At 42.3% G+C, this 26,752-nt stretch overlaps 1 protein-coding gene and 1 long non-coding RNA gene across 3 annotated transcripts in view; one reads left to right on the forward strand and one right to left on the reverse strand.

Annotated features, from left to right (window-relative positions):
* Positions 1–612: 612 nt before the first annotated feature.
* The window catches only part of LOC147206696 (A disintegrin and metalloproteinase with thrombospondin motifs 20), a 94,291-nt gene continuing 68,151 nt past the window's right edge, over positions 613–26,752 (reverse strand). The window contains exons 29-39 of the mRNA XM_086108209.1: positions 15,179–15,346; positions 12,365–12,538; positions 10,471–10,641; positions 10,050–10,253; positions 9,048–9,177; positions 7,683–7,777; positions 7,513–7,607; positions 6,364–6,497; positions 4,698–4,789; positions 4,519–4,623; positions 613–4,030 (exon numbers count right to left, since the gene is read on the reverse strand). Coding sequence (XP_085964335.1) covers positions 3,926–4,030; positions 4,519–4,623; positions 4,698–4,789; positions 6,364–6,497; positions 7,513–7,607; positions 7,683–7,777; positions 9,048–9,177; positions 10,050–10,253; positions 10,471–10,641; positions 12,365–12,538; positions 15,179–15,346 — 1,473 coding nt within the window. The 3' untranslated portion in view covers positions 613–3,925. The remainder of the gene's footprint in view (positions 4,031–4,518; positions 4,624–4,697; positions 4,790–6,363; positions 6,498–7,512; positions 7,608–7,682; positions 7,778–9,047; positions 9,178–10,049; positions 10,254–10,470; positions 10,642–12,364; positions 12,539–15,178; positions 15,347–26,752) is intronic.
* LOC147206697 (uncharacterized) lies at positions 18,147–25,756 on the forward strand. 2 transcript variants are annotated; one of them, XR_015100598.1, is made up of 3 exons: positions 18,147–18,393; positions 18,958–19,004; positions 21,484–25,756. It is a non-coding gene; the product is annotated as an uncharacterized LOC147206697 (long non-coding RNA). The 2 variants fall into 2 exon arrangements; XR_015100597.1 differs by lacking the exon at positions 18,147–18,393 and having other exon boundaries at positions 18,404–19,004.

Consider the following 26,752-nt stretch of genomic DNA (forward strand, 5'->3'; position numbering starts at 1 on the left):
AAATAACCAGATACTGGATTTTTTTCCCCCAGTGCAAAGGGCTCTTAAAAATGACAATTCAAGGATGCATTGAAACATTTTGTATTTTTTTTCACAAAAATAAACTCAGTCAAAATGTTAATATTATTGAGGAGTCCACAGAAAAATTAGTCGGACTACCCACTGTGTAGCATAGTACAAGACACGGTGTAAACATGTCTGCCATCTAATGGTGATTGGTGGTAATACAACTTAAAACTACGGTCGACCTTTGCATATTCACAGTTTGACAATCGCAGATTCAATTATTTGCTGGGGGGGTTTGGTCCATTTTTTTCCTCATATTTTGGATTTGTGTTTTTCTATACTATATACGTGTCTTGATGCATCAGTCACGAGTGAGGATGCTAGTGTCATCAAATAAACTATTGGTGCAGAAATAAAAAAGACCTCTAAAATTGCCAATGGAAAGCTAAAAGCGCATGAAGTGCAGGGAAATTCTGTCCAGTGTAGTAACTGATGCACCTGTGTAGTGGTCCAGAATCAGAATCGCCTTTATTGTCGTTGTATAGCATGCAACGGAATTTGGGTTGTGGAAAAAAAAAAAAAAAAAAAAGCAACCCCACAAATGAAGGTATTTCATTTCATTATTTATTATTCCTTAATTTCCAAAAGCGTTAGTAGTGGCATGACATACAGTATTGGTACGATTAGTAACAAAGCACCATAGTAAATCGTTTATTTTTATACAAGCTACATAGTGTACTGTACATACTGTATGGGTAATATTAGCATTCATTAAAAAAAAATCTTTGGATAAAGAGGCAGACAGATGAGCGCGCTTGCGTCTCTGCAATGTCCATCTTTCACACTGTATTGAGCACACGGTTCAAGTATGAATATTACATATTACAACACATAAGTTACAACTCTTCACGGTTATTACAAAGACAACGCTTACATCTCTACAAAAATGTTTGGCACATAGTGCGTCAAGTATTTTTTTACATTTTCTGATACAGACCTCATAGCACAGTTGGCCTTCATCAATATGAATGAAGATTTTCTAGCTGCTCATTGATATTTTTTTTGTAATATTCATTTCAATTATTTTTGATTCAACCAATACAAGTTGCTTTGTATGATAACAACAATAACATGCGTTCATCTAACCGCTAACTTTGGTTAAAGCTTTTTTTTTTAAATCGGGTTAGGCTGCACGATGCGGGTCGTAACAATCCTTGCAGCAATACACTGCTCGGACAAAAGTAATGGGACACACAGTTAGTGAAAATAAAATAAAATCGATGCTTGTTTCAACATGATACAACTATCAGAAGTCTAATTCTCAAAATGTATTGATAAAATAGTTCGTTAAGGTTGTGTAATTCAGTTATTCCGACCCCGGATGTGTGAAATATCCAACTTCACTGAATTAGTCCTAAAATTGTTACCTGGCACTACAAAATAATTGCTCATGTATCTATACCAGCGATGTATAGTGACAACCAGAACAATCAAATGCTCTCCCACTAAATGGCAGAAGGTACAATGAACCTGCTGTGTATCAAACTCTTGCCATACAATATAATAGAATAATAATTTTGCGTTCAACTAAACAAGCACAGATTTAACATGGGAGAAAGTAAATGTGTGATTTTTGTAATGTAAAACACAGTTTGGGACACATCAACAACCTCTCATTGACAGTCCCACAACTTTTGCCCATCAAGTGCAAATCCGCTAAACTTTGCGGCTACATCCTGTCTTTGTAAGCCAAACATTGACGGCCAGTAATTGCAAGGTAATCATTCTAGTAGTCTTGACGAGCACCATTTAGGTGATTAGTGGTTAGTTGCTACAAACAACGACAACAACGGATGCATCAACAACAACCCGATGGCTGCTGCATAGGTGGTTCCGAAATAAATATGGTCAAACATAAATAAGCGGAGTTATGGGACGCAGGTAACATTAAACGTGTGTGTGTGTGTGTGTGTGTGTGTGTGAGAGAACTTGACATAATTCAAGACAAAAACCAGACACGAGTGTTTTAAAAAGCCATCGACAAGTCATCATGTGTCAGTATGTCAGTACGTGGACTATTGAGTAGTTTTGAGAGGAAATTACACAAAGATTAAAACTATTCAGTATCTTCTTCCCAAGAGCTCGAGTGCATCAGTAAGGTCAACTGTTAAAGAGATGATTTAATGTTGTTAGTGATGTATTTGAGTAATTGCAGCACCTTTGACATGGAGTTTGTATAGGGAAGCTGTTGTGGAAATGACGAATAAAAAGAGGACATTTTAGTCCGAAGCCAGATCAGTCAGTCGGGCAACTTGATCCCAAATCTTCTCGTTTTTGCAGTAAACAAAGCAAAACTTGGCTAGCTAGATTAGGTAAAGATAAAATGAGCCTGCTTTAGCTTGTCTAAGACATCATACACTACTATGAGCAAAGATGAGAGAACAGTGACTAAAATAAGATCATCTAACATATACCGAGGTAAAAATAACTGAGAAATCTGAAACAGGTTGATATAAGATAAACTAAGCAAACAGAGGTTAAATTAAGCTAATATTAGTCAAGCTTTGCTGATTGAAGATTGTTTCATTCCGCTAAGACACCAAGATAAATTGAAGTGAGGGAAAGAAACGTTAATCTTGCTAAAATAATATCATGTAAAAGTATACCAAGATGAACTAACACGTTTAGGATTAATGAAGCCAAAACAGGACCAAAAAAAAAAAGACATTCATCATGACAAGGTTAAACACAGCAAAAAGAATCTACTTGAAGCTAAGAATTGGCAAGTTTACTCTATTCTAGCTTGTTTCAGCAAACATTCACAAACATTCACAGACTAAGAAAAGCTAAACTGAGAGAAGAAAGGCTAGGTTACAAAAAGGTATTTGACAAACTAAAGCAGGCTGATTTAAGAGATCATGCAAAGAGAAGCTAGCATATTTCTGAACACACCCTAAAACAGGTTGAGAAGAGCCAACACAGTGAGGCTATGCTACGTTAAGCTAAGATTGTATAAAATGAGCTAAACTACTTCACAAAACTTGGCGTGACAATCTTCAATGAAGTTTAGCTGACATAAAACAAAGATAAACGGCATGAAGCTAGCTGAGTTGAGCTAAAACAGGTCGGGATGAACTAACAATGAGGCAAGATAGTTGGTTCAAGTAAGATTAGCTAAAATAAAATGAGCCAAACTACAGAACATTATTTTAAATTACGGTTAGCCGGGACAAAGTAAAAGGCACTTAATGAAACTAAAGAAATGCCAGGTGAGGCTAGGTAAAGCTAAGGTTATCTGAGGTAAGCTAAAACACGTCGAGAACTAATGGAGAGAAACTACCCTAAACTCAGACTTGTAAAAATGAAACTTAAATTAAATGAAAGGATGCAATCGAAAAAAAACCCCCCAAAACAACTAGCGGTGACAAGCTAAAACAGGCAACATATCTTACAAAACGAAGACAGGAAAGGCTAGGTCAAGCTAAACTCAGCTGACACAAGCAAAAATACGATAAGCACATTGAGGCTAACTAAACTGGCGACTGATTCTTGCTGCATCTTTTGCAATACGGGCGAACAATCACGAGAAACATGCATAATTGGCCGAATATAGATTTTTTTTTTCCCTTGAAGACAATTGCTTCTGCAATATTCTGTCAAGGAAAATAACATCACCGAAACAGAACAAAAGTAAAAATGTCCTCATTTGGTTGCATTCCCAGTGAGTCAGTGAAGGATTGTGTGCCTTTGTGTCTCACATAACAGTGTCCGGCCGGCGTCTTTGATTATCATTCATCATTTCAAATATCGACAGTTCCACTTTAAAGGCACCGTAACACACACCCGGAGTCACCACATGTTTTGGTGAAGACGGGACGGTTTTGCTATACACACTCAGATGTCGATGGCGTCCTGCCAATTAATGTCCGTGCAAATTTTGGACCTGAAGGAGGAGCCCGCTGTGCGCCTGAGGAATGCACTTCCCACAGAAACCACCGCAACGGCCATAGATTCTTGTCCCGTCCTACAGAGACGAGTGGGACAAAGAGAAGCGGGCAAAATGGGGGAGGACGCAACAACATAAATGTCACTGGCACTTCTTCTTCGGCGTCTTGGATTGAAATGAAACAAAAATGACAAACAACTATACAACAGTTTCGAATTTGAAGCCAGAGATACAGTATTTATTTAATTAAGCACCTATGTTTCATAGGGATTGTAGACCTTTTTTTTTTTTAAATACAAAAAATATTTCTTGCATTTGAGGCATTTTTTTAAGAACCCCGAACAGTGTTTTAAACAGTTAGTCATTATTCAGGAAGAAAAATCGAATTTAAGACCCAAATATTTTTATTTATTTATTGTCTTGGTTGTCTTTCATTGAAATGTTTTGCATCACTCTGTACCACGACGACATGTTTCTCACCAGGTGGCCAAGATGAGCCCCCAAACTCCCTCCATCGTTTTCGACATATTTAAAATCATTTAAGACAATGTATAAAAGTGCCTTACCTCAGACCTGTGGACCTTGACAGAAACGTAATTGCCCTGAGATGTCCATTTGGTGGCCTCGGCCACTCTGAGCCCAGTGCCAATCAGATTGATGCTGAACTGGCCCTGCGAGTATCCACAAGTCACTCATCTTTGCCCGATAAGGCAACGAGGAGAGCATCCGGAATTGTTTCACCAACCTGTGGACACTTGGCTGCGCTGTAACAATCGCCCGCTGTGGCAAAGGGCACAGGTCGACCAACAGGAGTGTGGGAGAAGCGCAGGTCAGTGACTGAAAATCAGCAAAGATGAAAATGTCATTAGAATCGTGCAGAACTCACAGGCACTTTGTTTTATTCCTTATGTTTCGTATCCATGATCATTCTCAGTCCCCTGCAAAGCAAAAAGTTGCATCCTTCTACGGGAAGCTGTGCAAAATGTCCTGGAGACACCATTTTTCTTACATTAACACACACTGGTAAATCTCCGCTCCGTTTTAGTAGACGGGTCAAATTTGAAGCCTTTGTGTACACAAACTGTCACACCTGTCCAGAATAATGACATTTATGAATCTTTTTACTGTTGTGTGTTTAGGGTCACTTTAGGAAACGCCACCAAATGACAGGATGAAAGGTTGAAATTTTGAGCTTGGTCATTTGATGTCAAAACGGGTCAAATTTGACCAGAGTTGGGCAGAGTAGCCAAAAACTGTACTCAAGTAAGGGTAGCGTTACTTAAGGGGATAACAAAATGTTTCGAGTATAAGAAAAAAGTAGTGCTGCAAATGATTACTGAAGTAAAAGTAAATATTTACACAGTGAAATAACTACTTTAGTATTGGGTAACTTCCCATCATGCCTAGCGACAATTGTTACATGTGGTGACCCCCATTGCAAGTTTGTGGCTGGCTGTTGCTTGTGCAACATCTGAAGCTCCTCTCAAACCTTGCTGTGATGCAATCAGAAGTAGCATGTGCAGTGTCGCTCAGTGTCATGCGGTTTTGAGTAACATCCATCCATTTTCTGAATGGCTTTATCCTCACACAAGTGTCGCGGGGGGTGCTGGAGCCTGTCCCAGCCATCTTTGGGCAGTAGGCGAGGGACACCCTGAACCGGTGGCCAGCCAATCGCAGGGCACACAGAGACAAACAACCATCCACGCTCACACTCACACTTAGGGACAATTTCGAGTGTTCAATCAGCCTGCCATGCATGTTGTTGGAATGTGGGAGGAAACCGGAGTACCCGGAGAAAAGCCGGAGCTGGAATTGAACCCGGTACCTCTGCACTGTGAGGACTAAATCAATCAATTCTATATCAATTGACTAAGACGTGCGTGCCAGTAATTTTAGTCAGAAATAACAACCTGGGGCACAGAATCTCGTCAGCCTTCATCTTGAACTCATTGCCTCTCTTTCTCTCTCCGCTCTTTTCAAGCTGCCAAATCCAAATGAGTACCATGCAAGGGGGAGGATGAGAGCATGTGCCGTTGGGATGAAGAGAACGGCGGAGCTTCTCCACACGCATGCTAATCCTCCAATCGTGTCGGGATCGTGGAGTTGACTCTCGCAATGAGCGGCGCCATGCAGCCTGAGGGTGTTCTACGTCCCGGCGTATGCGCGGCTGCATCCTCTGACATCTCGTGGTTGTTATGATATCACGAGTGGGCGCGCGCCTGCACGTGCATACGTGGATCCCTTCCGACGTGTTTGCAATCACCTCGTGCACTGAAGGTCATTTGCTCGATTTTTTGGGGGGGGAGGGGGGTGTAAAGGGGATTTTGAGAAAACGATCCATGATGACGCACTGCGGAGCCCATGTGTGGTCTTGCTGCGGCAGACGGGCAACCACTCAGTCATTGACTCACTCAGTATCCTCAGGGCGCTCAGGTCCAGGCGGACCTTGTGGAAGAGGGTGTACCCCGCCGCACTGTAGTCGTTCCTGCAGTTGCAGTCCTGTCTTCGGCTGCCATCGTAGGGGCATTCAAAGGGGTTCAGCAGCCTTTGTGGACGAGACAACCAAAGTTTAACGCGCGTTTGGGTGACAATCGGCTGAAAAGTGAGCGTTTTCCCTCCCTTGCGGTCAACATCAGCAGAGGCCCGATGTTGAGAGTGATTTCTTTCATTCTAGTAGGACGTATTATTCCTGTGATGTTCAGAATGTCGGATGTTGGATGGGCCATTCTGATTTTGTGTTTGGCTTCTGTCGACGACTTACTGTGCCATGTGCAGGACAATGGCATTCTATGTGCTCAATGTAGCGGTTGATCTCAAACTCTGGAACAAGATCATCTTTAATTTTATTTTACGAAGCAAATTTTACGTATTAGGTAAAAATATGAAAGATTCAAATGGAGAGTAATGCCCAGTTATTATTCCTACAAATGATAAAAGCAGTTAAGTCAGTTTTTAACGCTCAGTGTTCATTGTTACCGATCATATCGTTTCAAGCATAATTATTAGTTCACTGCTTGAAACTTTCCATGAGCGTGAAAGTACAAATTATGAATACTCCACATGCTGTATTAAATTTTTCAGTGTCCTTGCATCTGCTAAGCCACATTTCACTGTAAATGCTTTCATTTATGTAAATGCATTTCACTTTTAATATGCTTATATTTATATATACTGTATATATTTTAATCAATTTATTTTTGTTATTAAATGAGTACATTTAAATATATTTATTGATTTATAAAATGATACATTTTTATATATTTATATTTATTTTGATACTTTTCGTTCTTCTGCTTCTCCCTTTCAGATTTTTGCTGCTGTGAATTGGGAATGTCTCCATTGTGAGACAAATAAAGGTTTTCTTATCTTAATGACAAAGTTGTACCAACATTTGCCTAAAAGACCCCAAAAAATACGTTGGATAGTAATCTATTAGGCTTTACATTTCTATATCAAACTATAATAACTACATTATTTTAAATCGGGTTCCATTATTTAATAGGACAATCGTTTTAACTTGACGACGGCCATAAAGCCGAATTGAGTTCATCCATCCGTACCTGTAGCCGTACACTTCCGAGTAATTGTCCGTCTGGCCGCTGCGCAGTGTCACGTATTCCTTCGGGAAATCGCTTTGCATTTCCGCGCAGTAAATCTGCAGAAGAAGAAAGAGCAGATGAGTTCATGTGGAGACACAGACTCACAAAATATGTGAAGACGTCAAACGGACCTGCAGGATGCGGGATTTGACTTTGAGGTAATATTCCCCATCCATCCTGACGCCCTGTCGCATCTGGACGTCTCGACACGAGCTGAATAACTGGCCTTGGGGGAAACATCAGGAGGAGGGGGAGGTCGTTTTAGTGCATCTTCGTGCGTGTTGGTGAAATTTTACTAGCACACACCAGCTGATAACAAAGACTTCCATGACTGGCACTGAGCAAATAATAGGGCTCTTTCTTTTATTGTTGAGTACAAGAAATGGCTCTCAACTCAAAGCCCACCCGTGTCATCACAACCATCTTGTGTGGGAAAGGATTAAAAAAAAAAAATATATATATATATATATATATATATATATCAATAAACGTATCGAGAAATGCAACCTTAAAGAAAAATGGCTAAAACTCTGAAAAGAATCATACTGATATCAGATCAGACCTCGGCGAACTCAAGTACCGTATCTTGTGGATAATGATCCAAAAAGTGGAGGTCTTTCTTTAATTAGAATAATAATTGTAATAATAGCAATAATCCATGAAAGCTAGAACAGTAAAGGAACAACAGAAAGCATTACGACAGTAACGCGCACAGCTCAGAGGGCAAAAAATAAGGGACCAGAACAAACAAACAAAAAACAATCTGTTGGGTTCTTGCTTTGGCACAGAACAACAATATGCTCGAGATAAAACAGAGAAACGCAGTACAAGTACAACTTCAATTCGGGTATAACATTAAAAAGCAATACGGTTCTTGCTCTGGCTTGAGAACACTATCCTGCAGTTTGGTTCATGTCAGAGGAGGTTGTGAGTCATTTGAATAAAATGCTTCGTGATGGAATGAGAAGATGAACACAACTAAAGAAAACACCCCTATGATGAATTAATGTTTCCTTGAATGGAGAGCTGTGATAATAAACGTTTCATGATGTGTGTTGCCTGCTCTTGTTTGCTTGGAGTCCCTCAGTGGCCATATCGTGCTGATTAGCATTAATATTTGACCGCAGTACTGGCTCTAGTCCGAGCATATCGCTTTAATTCCGCCACGGATCGGCTTGGCAGAGGCCGACCGGGCAAACGCGCAAAGTCTGGCCCGCTGCCGACTTGTGAAGAGCTCGCAAGTTCACAATGAAGGCGGCGTTTTGATAGGCCCGACCGTGCGGAGAGTTTGTAAAGTACCGCTGACTGCTCATTTATCCTACCATGAGGTAATCAAGTCAAGAGACGCCGTTCGAGCTAATGCGTTAAAATGAAGCGAAAAGGGAAAACCCCGTTGCGTTTCCATAAACACAATCAGATACGGTGTTGGCTAACATACACAACACCGTCGATTTGGTATCATGACTGCGAGGGAGTGGAGGGGATGTTTTACGTACATTCTCCATCTTGACACGCAGCTTGAGATTCTGGTCTTTCTGAGGGACGGCACTGCTTGGACGCTGCTCCTTTGGAGGTCACACACTCCACGCTGCGCTCCATCACTCCTGCCCCGCATGTCTGAGAGCACTGGAATCCAAACATTTATTGGTGATTAACTAGAATACAATAGAATCAGACTTTATTAGCCCCCACAGCGTATGTGGCAACTTTATGTGGCAATAATCGTAACCGTGTCTGACTTTGATTTCATGAAAATTATGAAATGACATCATCTGCACATGGCGTACAGCCCAACATTACAAAGTTGTCGAAATCCATTAAATTAGGAGGATTAAATTAAGAGGAACCGCATAGATTAACAAATTATGAACTAAATAGCTAAGAAACAAACACATTTATAAAAATAAAAAAAATTGAAGACGTGACAAAACTTGAAGGATCAAAATGAGAACCAAACAATCCAAGTAACTAAAAATCAACATGAAACTAAAGAAACCAACAACCTCACTCACAAACGAATCGATAAGAAACCAAAAAGCCGAGCTACAGATGGGCAAACTGGCCACCTAGGAAAGCATGTAGATAATTAAGTACTGTAAATAAGTATGATAAGTTGACAAACAAACTAACAAACACACTCGCGAGCTACCCATGAAGCTAGGTGACTAAATAAATAAGAACCAACCAACTGACAAAGCAACAAACCAAGGAAACTAATAGTAGAGCATGTCATTTAGTGAGTAAATAAGTAACTAAGAAAGTAATATTTAAGATAAGGTAAGAAACCAACAAATTGACAAACTAACCAACTGCCGAAAACACTAATAATAGAAGTAGAGCACATAGCTAGCTAAAAAAACAACTAAATAAACTAACCAACAAGGAAGAAACTGATGAACCAACAAACTATCAACTGTAAGTCAGCAAGTAGGTAGTAAAGAATGTTAAGTAACTAACTTGCCTGCGACACAACCCACCGACATTCTTAGCTTGCTCACCTCGCTCCAAGGCCCGACTTTCCAGTAGGAGGCCTGCAGGCAGTCTTTGAGGAGGCACGGCTTGGTGCTCTGAGGACGGGGCTCTGGGCAGCGGGTACCGGTGGCGGGCGATTGGGCGGCATAAAGATGTGGGGCCTGAGACGTGGGTGTTGCGGAGCAGGCCACCGCGCGCTGCTGGTAGCCGACTCCACAGCTGGCCGAGCACTGATCCACACAGGTTGACAGTAAGTGAAGAGGTCGTTAGCATGATGTGGCAACACCGACTTCCTCCATATTATTTCTGGGTGCACATGATTGACAAATGCTCATTGACATTCACACCGTAGGACAATTTAGAGTCTGCAATCAACCTAACATGCGTGTTTTGGACCGTGGCGGCATGTAGAGAAGCACACTGTGCTTTCTGTGTTCAATTTCAAACCTGCGACCAGTCCCCTGCGGTCCACACGCGGCGACATGGCGCTTTTTGGCACGGCTGACGTGACGGAGGTCGGGACGACGGCTCGCAGTAATCCGCCTGTGCTGGCGTCATCGACGGGCCCATGCAGTCCACTTCCCTGCTCCTCACGCCGCCTCCACAGGTGGCGTTACACTGCAAGTAAACAGAAGGAGTGCTGAGAGAGAGAGAGAGAGAGAGACGGGCTGACAGAGCAGGGGGCGCTGTTGGGACTTCACAGCAGCCTTTAGCTCAACCAGCTGGATCCATTTAAGGATATAATATGTGCTCGTATATTTAAAAAAAAAGATCAGCTGATTTCCCTCAGCACAAGTGATGTTTTAAAAGAGTTTACATGACCATAAACATGAAATTGTGAAAAGCAATCGCTGTCCGCCGGTTTTGAATATATATAAACAGCAAAGTCCTGCTAATTCATGGATCGTGGACATTCGCAGCTTCACTACTGTGCAGATTTGTTTTTTCAAACATATCCTTCGTATAAAAATCTTACTTTGGTGCCATGTTACAGAATATCGATGTTGTTCGGTTTAACTCATGAGGTGCTTTTTGCTTCTGGGATGTCCAGCTTCGCTGTTCTCCTGATGCATCAACAAATACTCCGTGGAGTCGACTTTGCTGATAAAGTTTGCCTGTATTCCCGAGCATTTGTTGTTGTGTGTGAATGCCAAAAGGTGCGTGAATTTTTTAAGTTGAAAAAAAATTAAACGAATTTGCGTAAAGTGCTGGTGTGCATATTGGTTTGCCCATGGGTAGCTTCACACCAGTTACTGGGCTAGTATGCTACCTAACACTATTGATGAATCTCATATGAAGATTGTGTTGAATAATTTAAGGTGTTGATGCTTTATGATCCTCTCTGTTTCAAGTGTTTTGCTGTCATCTTGTGGCATGTATAGGCAATTACAAACCCACTTTGTGTGTGGGGTGGTGGTGTCGTCCAATTAGTCATACATTTTTGCTAATCACAGCAGGGCTTGGTCCTAATACCCGTTGAATAGCAGGGTTCACAATATGTTTTGCCTGCAGAGTTCACATACCTACTACAGTCTCGGTATTTAAGCACCATGTCTGAAGGATTTTTTTTGTGACTGACTTCCTGGTACAAAAGAAAAACGTTTCTGGTTTTCAAGGAAACGTGCTCAGGCATCTTGAGAGGTCTGAGAGTCCTTGCATGGTGATCCTGCTTTATGCCTTGCCATTGGAGGACAAAGCCACATGACAGCTACGAGGGTGGATGAAAAGCTAAGCTTCGAACTACAGCCAAGTGTGGAAATGGAATAAAAGGCAGTCTGCTTTGTATGTCGTTAAAAAAAACGACGATGTGTACCCGAGAAGGCATCAGCAGTGAGAGAGAGAAAGCGAGCCTTCAGGTTGTCTCTTTAATGGTACAAAGAAAGAGGCAATAAAACAACATCCCATGGAACATGTCGACATCTGCATAGCAGCAGGCGGTAGTGAACAAGGATGTTGGTTGAAGATATGAAAAACTAAGGTAATGGCACTCGTAGAGAATATGCTCCTTACTAAGGAAGCAATAAACTAACAGGCAACTGTACAATCTGAGTAGCTAGCTAGCTAACTAAATAAGTAAGAAATAATCCCGATAACTGAGGAACAAGCTAACTTCAGAACTAACTAAGAAATGAAAAGACAAACTCAAACATCCATCAAAACAAAACGCTCATCTAGCTTAACATGCTTGGAATGTTGTGGCACAAACACGGTAGCAAACCGAAGCCACACAAGTCTAAATTCAGATTTGCCTGCGCTGTGTTTAAAAAAAAAAAAAAATCAGAAACACGATGGAAGGCTGTATCATTCCATACACAAAGACAAAAAAACAATTCCTACTCACTTCTTTCCATGCGGCGGCGACCCAAGTGTAATGGGTGCATTTTGCAGCTTGGCACCGCTGAATGACGGCGGGCCGTGATGGAGCCTCACATAGATCTTCTCTGACCTTTCCGCTGCCTTTGAGCCTGCAGTAGACACCCCGGCTCTGGAGTCCCACTCCGCATGTGACCGAGCACTGACGAGCAAAAACACCAAACAAACAAACAAAAATTATGCGTCAGATTGTCAAAGTCTGGCCATGGAATATTTCTACAACCCCTGCCCAAAAATCTGGAAGCAGCAATCTCAGAGGATGTTCATTCGGTTGCTTGATTTTCAAGGTGTATCAAATGGCAACTTTTTGGCTTTAAGAGAGACTAAAATGAATTAAGAAAGAAATGGTTGTGGTCAGTAACAGCGACATTTTTTTTTAGACCAAGCAGAGGAGGAAAAAAAATACAGACTTGCCCCCGTAAATGTCAACTGCCCAAAACTAACACCTGCATCAGGTTAGATCTGCTCGTTAGTCTGCAGTTAACACAGATACAATCACCCCTCGGAGAGCAGTTGCACCAAATGAACTGACATGAATCACGGCCCAAAAACAAGAGAGATGTCAAATGAAACATTGGCGAGGATTATCACATTTCTTATGAGGGTTTGTATTTCTCTCACTTGCTTGCAAGCTCCTGAGCTATACGCCCGTCTACAAAAACAGTCGGTCGCAGCTTGCGGAGCCGTACACGTTCTTTAAAATGCGTACCTTCATACTGAGGGCCTCCGAGGATTACATTCAATACTGTCCAAGCAAAAGAGAGAAAAACTGAAATTCCACAAAATGGCGCCTTAGTCATGACTGATAGGAGTGTCAAATAAGTGTCAGAGTAGTATGTTGAAATTGCCCCAATCGGTGTTTTTCTTTCGATTTGTTTCAGGTTCCTGTCCGTTCGGTCTTTTGTTGCCGCTTGTGCTCATCAACCTGGTCCCTTCTCTCTTCAGATCAGCTCCCTCGTCCACTCGTGTCTTCTCCAAGTGTTCCTCATTGTCCCGCGAGTTGGCTTGGATTTACTTTTCCGGTTTCTTTCCCGTCTTTGTCGGTTCATTGTTTTGTGTTTGCTGCCTCTTTTCATCTTGCCGAGTCAACATATTCCCGCAGTCCTGTCTTCTCTTGGCATGTCATTGAGGAGATTAGCCTGGGTTGTTAGGGGAAGATACGGAGAGTTTCCGCCACATGTACACATGCGCTATTTTACTATTTCAAAACCCAGATTTGAAATGACAAACAGTTTTGTGTGTTTGCTTTGTAGTTAAGAGTTGCAACGAGCAATACAGACAATCAAAAACATTTTTGAGAGGGTGCGGCTCTTTCCCTAGCCCGTGGATTAGCGAGGATTTACTTTATTACATGTAATTTTTTTTCTCCTTCGTAACAATTAGCACCTGGCTTCACTGATTGGCTGGGAGACGTCACATGGTTCAACTGCCACATAGCAGCATTAGCTTGAACTTGCCAAATAGTGAGCCAACACGTTCCAATGAGTTCTTAATGTCCCTCGCCTAGTTCCACACTAATCACGATAACAGTGGAACGGGTTGATACAGAAATGCTGTTATTGTTCCCCTATCGGCCATCTAAAATGAACAACAGACCGTTGGCTGAGCGGAACAAATCCAGTAAACACAGAGTTGAAGGATCGGATCATCATGCCACCGCTTTCAAGAGAGGTCATCGAGAGGACGACCGGTTGGTGCGCGGGTTTCAAAGGAGGCCACATGCATAGACTCGAAGATCCAGAACTATCGCCTACGTACGTCCGCATGCTCGTGATTTCATGCTCGGCGGTGGTTTTCAGAGGATGATGATTGCTTCCAGAACGACACGACATTGAAAAAAAAAAAAAAAAAAAGAGGAGGAGGAGGAGACCCATAAAGCGTGGGGAGTGGAGGGCGTAAATGGATCTTTGGGGATTTCAGTTATTTGACTAGAAGGGGTGGGGGGGATCTTTGTGGAGCCTTTAACGTGTGCGTGATGAGGTGGGGAGAAAAATAGCCCACATGCATTCTGTCTATGGGCCGTCACTGTGTTTACTTGTTCTTGGAAGATAAACCCGTGACACAGCATTCTTGTTCAGGCTGCTATGACACTTGTGATCTCCTCCCCCAAAAAATAAAAAAATAAATAAAAAAAAGGTCAACGGGGACAGATTCGTGTACCTTTTTGGCTGTTTGAAATCCTTTCGCCCCCAAAGGCAGAAGCACTGGTAGAAAGCGCTTGCCGTGTCGAGATTTATACGGGAAAAGGATCACACAGGTGACCAAAAAAAAAAAAAAAAAACGTTCCCCATAACTTCAATCTCAATTTTTTTAAAGGTCAAACGACTTTTAAAATGGCTATTACGTCACGCGAGCCATACGTGCGCCTCATTACAACCGGTCGATCTATTCCGCTGACATATTATTCACACAATGAGCACACGAGTCCTCAATTTTGGACCAAACCGAAACCCAAGCTGCAGAAAAAAAAAACTCGAATTGTTTTAGCTCTCGTGGCAAGCGAAGCGACGCAATTTTCGATGTGCTTTTCAAAACACGGTTGGATGCTTCATCGTATTTCATCCTGATTTGAGAACTGACACCGTGTTCGTTTTCATGTTGTTCCACGTCCGATGCTACCAATCCGCCAATCCAGTCGGGCAACCTGCCTGAAAACCTCTCGCCTATTCTTTAAACTGAGGGACGGTGACATAGCGTGTTAAGTTTTAATAGCAACTGTTAAGATTTCATGCCAAAAAAAAAAAAAAAAAACCCAAGAGGATTATTGCGTAATTCTCCATACCGTGCTCCACCTGGTGGCTTTCCACGTGGGGCACCGGCGGGCCCGACAGGCCTTCTCGGTCCGTGGGCGAGGAAGAGCACCGCAGTGTTCCTCTTGTATTTTGGTTTGGTTCTGGTCAATGCAGGTGATCTCCCGCTGCTTGATGCCTCGCCCACAAGTCACCGAACACTGCAAGGAAAAGAAAAAAAAGAAATCGAATCAATCCGCAGAATCCATGAAAAGTACACCCAAGATGAATACAATCCGCAAGATCCATAATCCGGTAGCCCTAATTCAACTTTTCTGGAATCTATTTTGGCAAAACGATAGTTCTATTGTATTCTCTGAATAATTCTCGATTCCAAATCATTGAGGTCAATACGGGCGTTTGACCAAAAACGAACGGATGCTCGGTTTTTGGTGGCCGGGGCTTCCTCGCTGCATTTCACGGCCAAGCGAGCGTGCTGCAAACACATCATCTCCGCTAAACAACCCAAATGGAACACTCACACCCGTGGAATGCGTCCGGCTATTTAACCTGTAAACAAAACAAATGACTTGTAGGAGGCTCCTGTAAACGACAGCGTGGCCGAGCCAAACATGGACGTACGGCGAGACGTTCATCTGGTACCAATAAAAGAATCCTGAAGAACTTCAGGAACGCGAGAGTGACGACCAAAATGGTTACAAAGCAGACACGCCGATGAAAGCCCGAAAACGTGCCAGGGATGACGGATGAGCCCCTGCCCCCCCAACCCACATCGCCCCTCCCCCTCGTGAGCCCAGACAACAATTAGGATGTCGGCTATTTTCTGCCCGACGACTACGCCGGGTGCCCCTTTACAAAACAGGGTTCAAGAGACACGGCGAAGGCCATTTTGCCTTGGTGTATTTTCCGGTCCAGATCATGCGCATAATATTGCTTTGTCTCCTAATGATGATCTCAGAATGTTGCGTAACATCCAACACAAGACAAGTTGCATCTGTGCTACCACGATTCGTTTTCTACACGGCTTATCTTGCTTGCGGGGAGCTGGAGCCCATTCCGGCCGACTTCAAGCGAAAGGCAGACGGCGCCCCGGATTGGTTGTTGGGCAATCGGAGCGCACAGAGACAATCGCGACCATTCACATTCACACCATCGCTGAGCGGGAACTGAACCCATACGGGTTGGCATGGTCGGGACTCGAATGCCACAGGTGTCAAACCTCTGCCAGTACTCAAATAAAGTACAAATAGGAACTCTGGCGGCCATCTTGCATGTTTTCGATATTTCCCTCTGTCAACAGAACCGATTCAGATGATCGGGAGACGCTATAAGGCTCTCGCAAAGCTTGCTGAGGAGTTGATCGTGACTGCAGGATCGTGGCTCTCAAGGGCCCGAGTTCCTATTTTGTACTAGACTTGAGTATTCGTTTTTCGGACAACTTTTTATTTTTTCCTGCATCCGAATCAAGAAATTGTTACTTTCTTCCCCTTATGTTGCCTGCCCCCACCAAAAAAAAAGGCTTGTTCCGTTTTTCAACCATGGATGGTGACACAATGTCAACTACGGTCTTGATTGATTGAGATCTTGGGCTCTTATAAGGTCGCGCGCATGAACAGTAACGATGCACCAAATACAGAGAAGCAAGATATTCCCATTCAGCTGTGGCCTGACACGCACACACAACCAGACAATCACTCGCGCATACACTCCCTTGTATCACCGCCTTCATTGCTTATGTCTTGTGACCTGTTGTAACTGTCATATGCTTGTGCGGGAGTTTTTTGCCTAACTCAAATTATCCTCAAAATGAGGATAGTTCGAGCGTGGGTTTTTTTTTCCCCCTCTCACTCCCCTTGTGGTTTCTTTCTGACTTCCGGGTTGAGTGAACGCTGGAGCGTTTGGCTGCTGCTGCTCAACCCGTATTGTTTTGTGTTTTTTGTTATTGTAAAGTGTCCTTGAGTCTCTTGAAATGCGCTTATAAATAAAATGTATTATTATTATTATTCCATGGCCTACATTTTTTTTTATCCTTCGTTATAAACTGATTTAGCATTTTTTGTGTTACTTAGTTCACAACATTAGCAAAGCGATGGCAACAGAGTCAACACCAGATAGCTTTTTATTTCCCTATTACGAGCACTATGCAAGTCATAGGGGAGCTTTGCAATAAAAATATAAATGAAACAATTTACTAGAAACGCAGTGCCCAAGGGAACCCCCCCGCCCCCCTAACAATCGTCTCCCATCCTGTGGCCTTGTAAAAAATAAAACGTTCAACCAATAACGTTGAGTGCAATAGTAACACCCCATTATGAGTAAGGTGCTTTACTTGCGTAACAAGGTAACAGGTGAGAGACTGCTCTGGGGTGTACGTGATGACTATCAGAGGGTTGTGATCGAAAGAACAAAATCATAAACGCAAGCACATGAAATTACTTTCACAACTTTCACTGAAATCGTTGCAACTTTCGGCTTGTCCACCACAGCGGACGCTTGCACGACTTGGTTTTAAAGGATTTGAATCAGTATTTATACTTCGACCAGTCTTTTTCTTTTCTTTTTTCAACTGTCGTCTATTTTTTTTTAAATCACAGTGCGAGTACTTTTGTCACCTTTGGTTTTGAGTACGCTTCCAAACAAGCCGCCCTGTGAGTGCGACATGAACGGGTGACACTGTGTACACATGCATCACACACATTGTAATTACCGAGGTATTTTAAACACAGGGCAGCCTCAGTTGACGCACGACATCAAAGCTGATGGATTCGCATACCCTGTTGCACGCACACACACAAAAAGATAACTCCCCTCCACCACCTCAGACTGCTTTTTGTGGAAGGCGGGTGGAGGGAGGGGGGTTGGGGGGTGGAGAGAGAAGAGCAGGCCCCTCCTCGGTGCCGTAAAAAGAGGGAAGGAAGAAAGAAAATCGCAGCCATACGGGCTCCGCTCCCATGGCTGAACTTTATCTGCATTTTAATGGCAGGCGGAGGGGGAGGAGTGTGTGTGTGTGTGTGTGTGCGTGTTGGGGAGGAGGTAAAGAAGGCTCTATGTGCTCCTCCCTCGCATCATATGTCAGCCATTAGTGCATCACAGAGAGCTGGCACAACACAACATAGTGCAGTGAAGTGTAGTGGACCGCAGGAGCGCTTCAAACTCTCAGACAAAAAAAATAAAAAATAAAATAAAATAGGGGGGGGGGGGCAGACAATAAACAGCTGACCTTTAGGACCCAAGAGCACCCACTCAGGTAGGGCGCCCTTTCACAATTTCTACTTACTAACACAATGTCTCAACAGACAGCGGGACTCTGCCGCCACTGTTGAAATTGTAATTTACATGAAAATAAGTCTTAAATGTCACTACTAATGCGTGAGAAAAGTACAAAAAAAAAAAAATGTGGGAAACACTCTTGACATACTTTTTGCCCTCCCACGTTGTCGCGGCCATTAATTTCACATGATTAGTCGCTTTAAATCTGTTGTAATCCGGGGATGGGGAGAAACGATTCACGCGGGGATTAAAGCGGAATCACTCATCCGCCGTGCAAAAACGAGCAGAGTAGCAGCCAAGGAAAACGGCTATTCTCCTCCATAATGGAGCGAGAAGATGGGAATTAGTCGCTTTAAGTCGATCCAGAGTGACATTCCACATTTGACAGTTGTGCAGTTCTCCCAGCAAATCACTTAATTGAATGCCAAACCAGACAGATAAGAGTTAATCGAGAGTTGTTTGTTACGGCCTCGTTTAACATTCATGGTTGTCTTCTTCTTTTTGCGGGAGGGGGGGGGGGGGGGACAACATCTTTGTGCAGGACTGACAACTGAAAGATGAGCCCGTCCACTCATTTTCTGCCTTCAGGTAAGTCGATCAGAAGCATGAGAAAGCATTCCGCCAGGGGCGGAGCTAAAGGGTGGACAGTGGTGGCCATGGCCCTCAATGGCTACAATCAAAGTCATTATTTTCGCACCATAGCGAGCAGACAACATGGCGGAGAAGTAACTGTTTATTATTCGCATCAACAGTCTGGATGAGATTAGTATACAAATGAAAGTGGGATTTTATTTAATTTTATTTCACGAAAGCCTAACTGGAGAAGGTAGGAAAAAGAATGACGCAACTATATTGTGCCACCCCACTGAAAATTTTCTGGCTCCGCCCCTGTTTTCCACGCCTCTTAGAAACCAAACAAATGGAAAGTGATGGCACTCAGTAACTGGACTGTCCTATATTGTTTTTAAACCAGATAAACTGAAAATTATGTGATTAATTTTAAAACATTACTGGCATGGGTTCAACTGTTTGAGGTTGGTTATCTAGATTTTACCCCCCGACCTCCAAAAAAATTGTTGAAAAAAAAAAGAAAAAAAAATACATGTTGTATAAGACAGATATTTTTATTTCTTTTCTCTACTTAGTATAGTTAGCACGCCACATTGTTGCGAGAGTGGAATTTTTGGGGGTGCTTTATTTTTTTCCCCTCTGCTTATGACCACAAAGTTGTGGTTAAAAACAGAATCTTTCTCGTCAAATTTCACATTCCAACACGTTTATCTTCAAAAGACAGCAGACGGTTATCTTTGTATTGGGATCTGATGGTTTGTCTGCTTTGTAGACTAACGGCTTGCCTTCTATGGCATGCTATCATTAGTCGGGGCTTTTAGGAGAGCCGGCGACTGCTGAAAAGGTGAGTGTCAAGGGAACGTGTCAATCACGATGGTGACTCGAGAGTAATGGTGAACACATTTTTCGAAAAGTGAGCTAACCTTGGGCAACATGCGTGTTTAGACTGAGAGGGAGAGCGTCTCGAGTCGGAATCTCATTGAAGTCTTGTCAAGGGCACGACGTGGGGGAACTTTTAATTCTGCTCTGTTTGTATGCATTGTTCCGTCATGTGTGTTAAAGAAGCCGTTGTTTTCAAGGCTTGGAATTTGCCAAAAGTTTTGCTAATTCATGTTCGTGGAATATGGTGTTTCGCATGATGTGTTAGCATAAACGAGCAGACTTTTTTCCCCATTAAGTTTGAATCACAGACTGGTTAAACATTTGGAGCCATGCTGGCGAAAGCCTAGTGCAAAGTGAAGTCTAACTGTGCACATGAGTGGAGTTTTCTTTCTTTCGGTATTTTCACAGCAGAGTGCAGTTAGAAATGGGTTTGCGCCACTGTGGGAGCGAACAGAGGCGACTTGATTCCTGGACAATCAAAGCAGCTTCCTTCATTCACTTTTAACTCGGCGCAGGAGAGGCACGCGATCTACATGACAGAAGCATAAAACACCGATTGGAGTCCGTACCAGCACGCGCAAAGTACCCACATAGAGAACTGCAAGATCTCCACTTGCTGATTATGTATTGTAAAGTTGGCCGCTGTCAAGTAGGCATTTGGAGACCGACTTCCATATTCCATTGATCATATCCTGCCAAGAGCTATGTCGCAGTGATTTTAAAAAATATACTCAAGACGATATTAAAAATATTGTGTTTAATCATTTGATTTCTACAATGATTCAGATGCACGATATTGTTTTACTTATGAATGAAATATGATCACATCCATCACATATGTGCCCGAAGCGCTTGATCCGTCTGCCTGCATCTCAAACAAATTCACCAAAATTGTGATATACCACCTGCGTCACAACTTAGACCTACTCCAAAGCATGTCGGGGTGTGCAAAAAAAAAAAAAAGCCCCTGGTCCAATTCAGCGCGGCGTCAACTTCCCCAAAACAGTAATCTAAACTTGCCCCGGCAAGAAAATGAAGATGCTCCAATTTTATTTTATTTTTTTACACCAAAGGCATGTGTGCCTGACTATGTAAAAAGGCCTCAAGGTGTTAACATCTCAAATGGTGGTGATGATGAAATGTGATCGGCTGCTCAGTATCACGCAGACGACACCGTTTTTTAAGTCAGTGCACCAATTCCCAACCACTGCCGGTCCCAAACGTAGCGAAAAAGCGGGTGGTTTACATCAGGAACGACATCCGGCGCAAAAACAAACATGCGAGTGACTTGCTCTGAGACCCTTGACAGGGAAAAGCGGAAAGTCACGTCTTAATAAAAGATTATGGGAAGGATAAAACTATTTTTTAAAAGAGGATCGGGGTTACACCAACTGTGATTGGGTCTGGAATTGAACCCTTTGAGGGTCGGCGGTCACTCCAGTGGACAACTTATGTTATCCAGTTACAGGGTGCATGAAAGGGTTAAACTTGTATCTACGTACCCCACGTTCGAGATGCCACTGTATCTGGTTAATACATCATGCCTGCCGTGTCCTCCGAATCAAAAGAGAAGAGCGATTCAAACCACCCGGTGTCTGTTTTTGTTTTCTACCAGTACAAGCACGCCTGGGCTCGATAAAACCCGACGGGGATGCGAGGGAGGACGATGAAGAGTCACAGAACATCCCGATCACGTTTGCAAGGAGCTCGCAAAAAGGCACAAGTCAAAACAACACCGGACGGGGGAAGCAGCTGGTAGGAATGTTGTCACGGGAAACGTCGAGAGGCATTTGATGTGTTCTGCGGCCAGATGTGTTGGAAGCAAAATAAGGTGAAATCCTGACATAGTTGGGACATGGTATGGAGCAAAGCGCAAGTGAAACACACACGCTTTTTAGCCTTGCTTCCCACACAAACGCGCTGATCACTTTCAGATGTGACGGTCACGTTTTCTCATGTTCTGTCCAAGTCCAATGTCGTTTCTATCAACGTCGTCTGTGGTTTTTCCACCCCTTTGACTACGATGCTGCTTTCAAGGAACTGCGGTCCAAGTCCGCGTTGTACAATTTTTTTCAATCCGTTTCCTTTTTCAGCCAACAACACTCAGAAGGACATACGCCAAGCGGCCATAAGTCAAAGTGAAATGCCAAAACAGCGCAGTTCCGGACTAAACATTCCACGAAGGGCTTCCCGCCACCCCCTCCCCACCTTACGGCTATGCGACACAAACGTAAACGAAGGATCCTTGCGCAAAATAGGATATGTCTCATGTAGAGATGGAGTTTGGCGGTAACGACACAAAGTGGTTGACCTTTGACGTCGACAAAAAAATAAAAAATAAAAAAAGCTGCATTTCCTCCTCCTTCTTAAACGCTAGCCAGCTGTGTTTCCACTCAGGCAGCGGATCTTAGAAAACCTTCAAGATATGGACACAAAAAAAACAAACTGGTGCAATAGCGGGACAGCACACCTCGAGAATGTTTATTTCCGCGCTTTAACTATTCCAACTGTCTTCCTTTTACAGCTTTTTTCGGCCTCCCGGTGGATGGAAGTCTTCATTCAGGCCTAAGCGTTGCTCAGTTATGCATACCCACAAGCTTTTTCATCTTGATTTTTAAACTGAAGGGCTGCTTTTTGTGTGTGTGTGTGTGTGTGTGTGCAGCGAATGAAGATGAAGGTGATAAATGAGGTGAATTTTTCGGTATAAGGACTTCTAACACTTTTTTTCCTCTCATCATTCAGTCATTTTCAACTGTTCGACTCTTTACCAAATGTACTTTGACCATGAATGAAAAGTGGTATTAGTTTACTGTTAGCGTTACCTCACTTTCAGAATTTTTGCTTGATTTTCACGGGGAAGATGATTTGCATATCGAACGCTCTCTGAAATAACGATCGCCATCTTTTGGAAGAATGGAAGAATATCGTAGGAGCATGTTTGAAAAGATAGATTCCGCCTGATCAAAGTTGTAGCATAAACAGAATAATCTGTCAATTATTATGTCGAGAAATTGAAAAAAAAAATTGGAAAGAAAAACACGTTGAAATTTCCATCACTTTCGGTGACTGGTTTTCTGTCAGAAAATATAATATAATAATGTTATCATTTCTTTCCAAAGTAAAATCAAATGTTTTATTTTGATTGGATACAAAGATAATCACGTCGCTAGAGAAATTCAATAATATTTACTGTTGAGAATCTGAAATTCGAAGCATTTGGACTATTTTACATGACAAAGGGGCATCTAAATGATTCATCAATTAATTTGGCACTCGATTAGTTGTCGATTAATCGATTAATAGTCACACCTCTAAAAAAATGGTAATTCTCCTTTCATATATTGGCGAATTCACAGGTAGCGGGTTGCATTATGTTGTGTTTCATTTTAAATGTCACTAAATTTGTTCCTGTTAACAGAAAACATATGTTCCCCTACGGTCCGGAAAGTGAACTGTGAACTTAAAACTAAGGTATGTACCGAGCTATGATTTTCAGCGAGCCGTTACGGGCATGAGTTGGTCGCCATGAGATAGTTCAGAAAAATGTAGTGCCAGTCCCAAGACCCCCGCCCATCTACTTGCAAGCATGGACAGGCTCGAACAAGACCGGATGCGAGCTCCGCAGAGTCTGACGCGCGAGTTTGTACGCTTATGAAGCGCAATCGCCGCTACGGGCATGAGTTGGTCGCCATGAGATAGTTCAGAAAAATGTAGTACCAGTCCCAAGACCCCCGCCCATCTACTTGCAAGCATGGATAGGCTCGAACAAGACCGGATGCGAGCTCCGCAGAGTCTGACGCGTGAGTTTGTACGCTTATGAAGCGCAGTCGCAGGTTTAAAAGGTGACGGCGGACGTTGAAGAAGAGCAGCCCATTTGGGACCTTGGTCAAAGAGGGGCTGTGGACCCTCTCTTGTTCCATCAGGAGAACCCGAAACCCGGAAGGAGGTTCATGCCCTGCCTCCTCTCATTCATCAGCAATGCCTGTCATTTTGAATTGAGTTGTAGCTAGTTGTAGTTTCCTAAAAGGGAGGTGTAATTTCAGTTAGTTTTTGCATTTTAAGATCTGTTTTTATTTCATGTTGTTTTGTCCATTTTAATTTTAATTAATTAATTACATTTCGTTGTTTCGTTAATTTTTGCTACTAACCTTGCTTGAAAAACGCACAAAGTAAATGCCATCTCTCATTAAGAAAAAAAAAATTGGGGCATACCATTGGGACATTACAGGGCCTGAGCACCCAAATTAAGAACCCTTGCATTGAATTTTCCATAGGTGTGAAGGCTAAGTGTGAATGTTTGTTTGTCTGTATGTGATTAGCTGGCGAATCGTCCAGGGTGTACCTCCTTCACCTTTCTGGTATTGGCTCCAGCTCACCCCAATTTTGTAAACCAAACAATGACAGTAAGGGCACAAGTTCACTTCCATTCAAATGAGCAAAAGTGAAAAATGGACGACGGTTGCCCACCCCCAGATTGAAATGAAAGCTCTACAATACATTAAACAAGCAAAAGGACGGCGAGAGGAGAAGGAAACATGAGCCCTGCGATGTCACGAGCAATGGACTTCGCTGGTGTGTACGTGTGTGTGCGTGAGTGTGTGTGTGACAGGTTTGCGGCATGCTCCATCTACCCTCAGGCTAAAGTCAAATATGTCAACGTTGTGCATGTGGATTTCATTTGGGATGAGTTCAGTTACCGTGAGTCCGTCCATGGAAACGCAGCTCAGCAGGAAGCGATCTGTTTTTATTAGAAGCCAGCAAGCCCGAAATGACTGAAATTGATATTTTCCTGGCCAATTGATCCCACGTGGAAGCCCTACACTACACACACTGCCGATTGCTTCCAAGTTGGTTCACGCTCATGACATTTAGCTTTTCTATTGTCTGTGCAATAAATAACCCAATTGCTTTGTGTCTTTTCTTTTGGACAAATTTGATGGCGAGAACAACACGAGTGCCCAAAGCTGTCACACCCAATTAGGGTGAGCAAAAAAATCATTTGAAATAAAGCCTGGCGTCGATTTATGGGCACTATCAAAACATAAGATGATTCCCTTAATGGAGTAGTGCAAGAAAATGTGATTACAAACCACACTGCCATATTGAAAGTCTATCATTCATTATAATACTAATAATTGCAGATGGCTGCAATTGCGTTTAAGTAATAACAGGTAACAAACAGCACGGTGAGAAGAATAAACAAAAAAGGCTCCCATGCAAGGTAAGGCTACTTCAAAAACGACGCTATGACCTAATAAAGGAAGGAAAGGAACAGTAATATGGATGCAAGCATTTAATGATATTCTTCCCAAGAATATATCTTTTTCTGCTATATAGTGTTCTGTATCTACTATTCTGATAAATGGGGTGTTCTTTTTTATCATTTGTCGACGTTTCGATGATTGGTTTTATTGATCTCTTAACTAAAACTAAATATATTTCAGTATGGAAACTTCTGTTGAGCTGCTTTGCTCTTGGTTTCAAAAATATGAAAAATTGTATTAAGATAAATAGATAGATAGATAGATAGATCCCTAGCTAGCTCGCTAGCTAGACAGATTTAAAGAGAGAATTCTAGCTACCTTGCTTGATCACCGGAGAGCGAGCGAGATTGATCGCTAGCAGGATAGCTAGCTAGATAGACCGCTAGCTAGCGAGCTAGATAGTCATTTAGGATAGTAAGCAATGAGAGTAGGTAACAATAAACATTCCAATAGGTTTTTTTTTGCAATATCATTCATGATTATAATTCAACTTTCAATTAATGAATACTGCTTCATTAAAGTGCACAAAACAGCTATAGGATTGATTATGTTGCTGTTGTTTTGGTGGATTGAATGCATGAATATTGTATATTTGTATCTGTTGAATAAACTGCTTCAAATACATGATGTGGCATCTCGGTTGTATGTTCTCGGATTTTTTCATTTAATCTAATTTTTATTTTTATTGAAGCCTTCTTTTAACATGTGGAATATGTTGTGAGCATGGAGAAATGACAAGTGTCACAGTTTGGGTTCTTTAATCAATTGAACAAAGGGGAAGCAGCTGACTCAAATATATATATTTGTGTATATGTCCTAAGAAATAAATAGCATCTTGGAACAATTAAGTAAAACATGCATAAATATAATACGCCAACGTTGTAAGGAGATGTTTGTCTTGTCAGATTGACGCATCTGCGACGCGCCAATCTGAATTAAGCGTTGCCAATTTCTGCTCGTCACCAAGTTTCGCATCACGTTTTACGACCGCTCGTGATATGTTTCCTGTAAAGCTGCATGTCACAGCGCTGGAGTCATGCTTTGCTTTTATTGAAATGTAAATAGGAACACACACTCAAGCACGCGCGCACACAAACGGGCAAGTAGAGAAGCTTTTTCGATGCTTTATCACAAGTCGTTTCTTGTCTATAATTTTAATTGTCAAGCCGCAGTAGCGACGCCTAGTTCGGATATTGTGTCAAATCTGTTCAGTTCTTCGTCAGAACAAAGTTGGGTCGAGATGAATGCTGACAAGTGTTGCCAACAAATAGAAATGTCAAGGAACTCATCATTTTTAAAAGAGTGACAGTTAAAATCAAAGCCACTGAAGGAGAACAAGAAGTTTGGGGGGTCAGATTTCAGAAGTGATTACATACAATGACATGCATATTTTGCTTAGTGAATTACTATATTTTAAATCGAATGAAAAATACTATTTGGGCAATGAAATATTCATCATATGAAAGACTTTTTTTAAAAAACTGACAATTTTTGAACTGCATTGAAACTTTTTTTTTCTCTCTCCCGCCGAGTTATGGCTTTCCTTGTCAACTTTTTGCTTTTATTCTCCTATTTGTTTCTATTTGATTCTTCTAAATCGGAGAATTTAATATTGTAAAA

This window comes from Hippocampus guttulatus, chromosome 4, assembly GCF_054856545.1.
Source record: "Hippocampus guttulatus isolate MCC_2025c chromosome 4, RoL_Hgut_1.0, whole genome shotgun sequence".
Classification (NCBI taxonomy): domain Eukaryota; kingdom Metazoa; phylum Chordata; class Actinopteri; order Syngnathiformes; family Syngnathidae; genus Hippocampus; species Hippocampus guttulatus.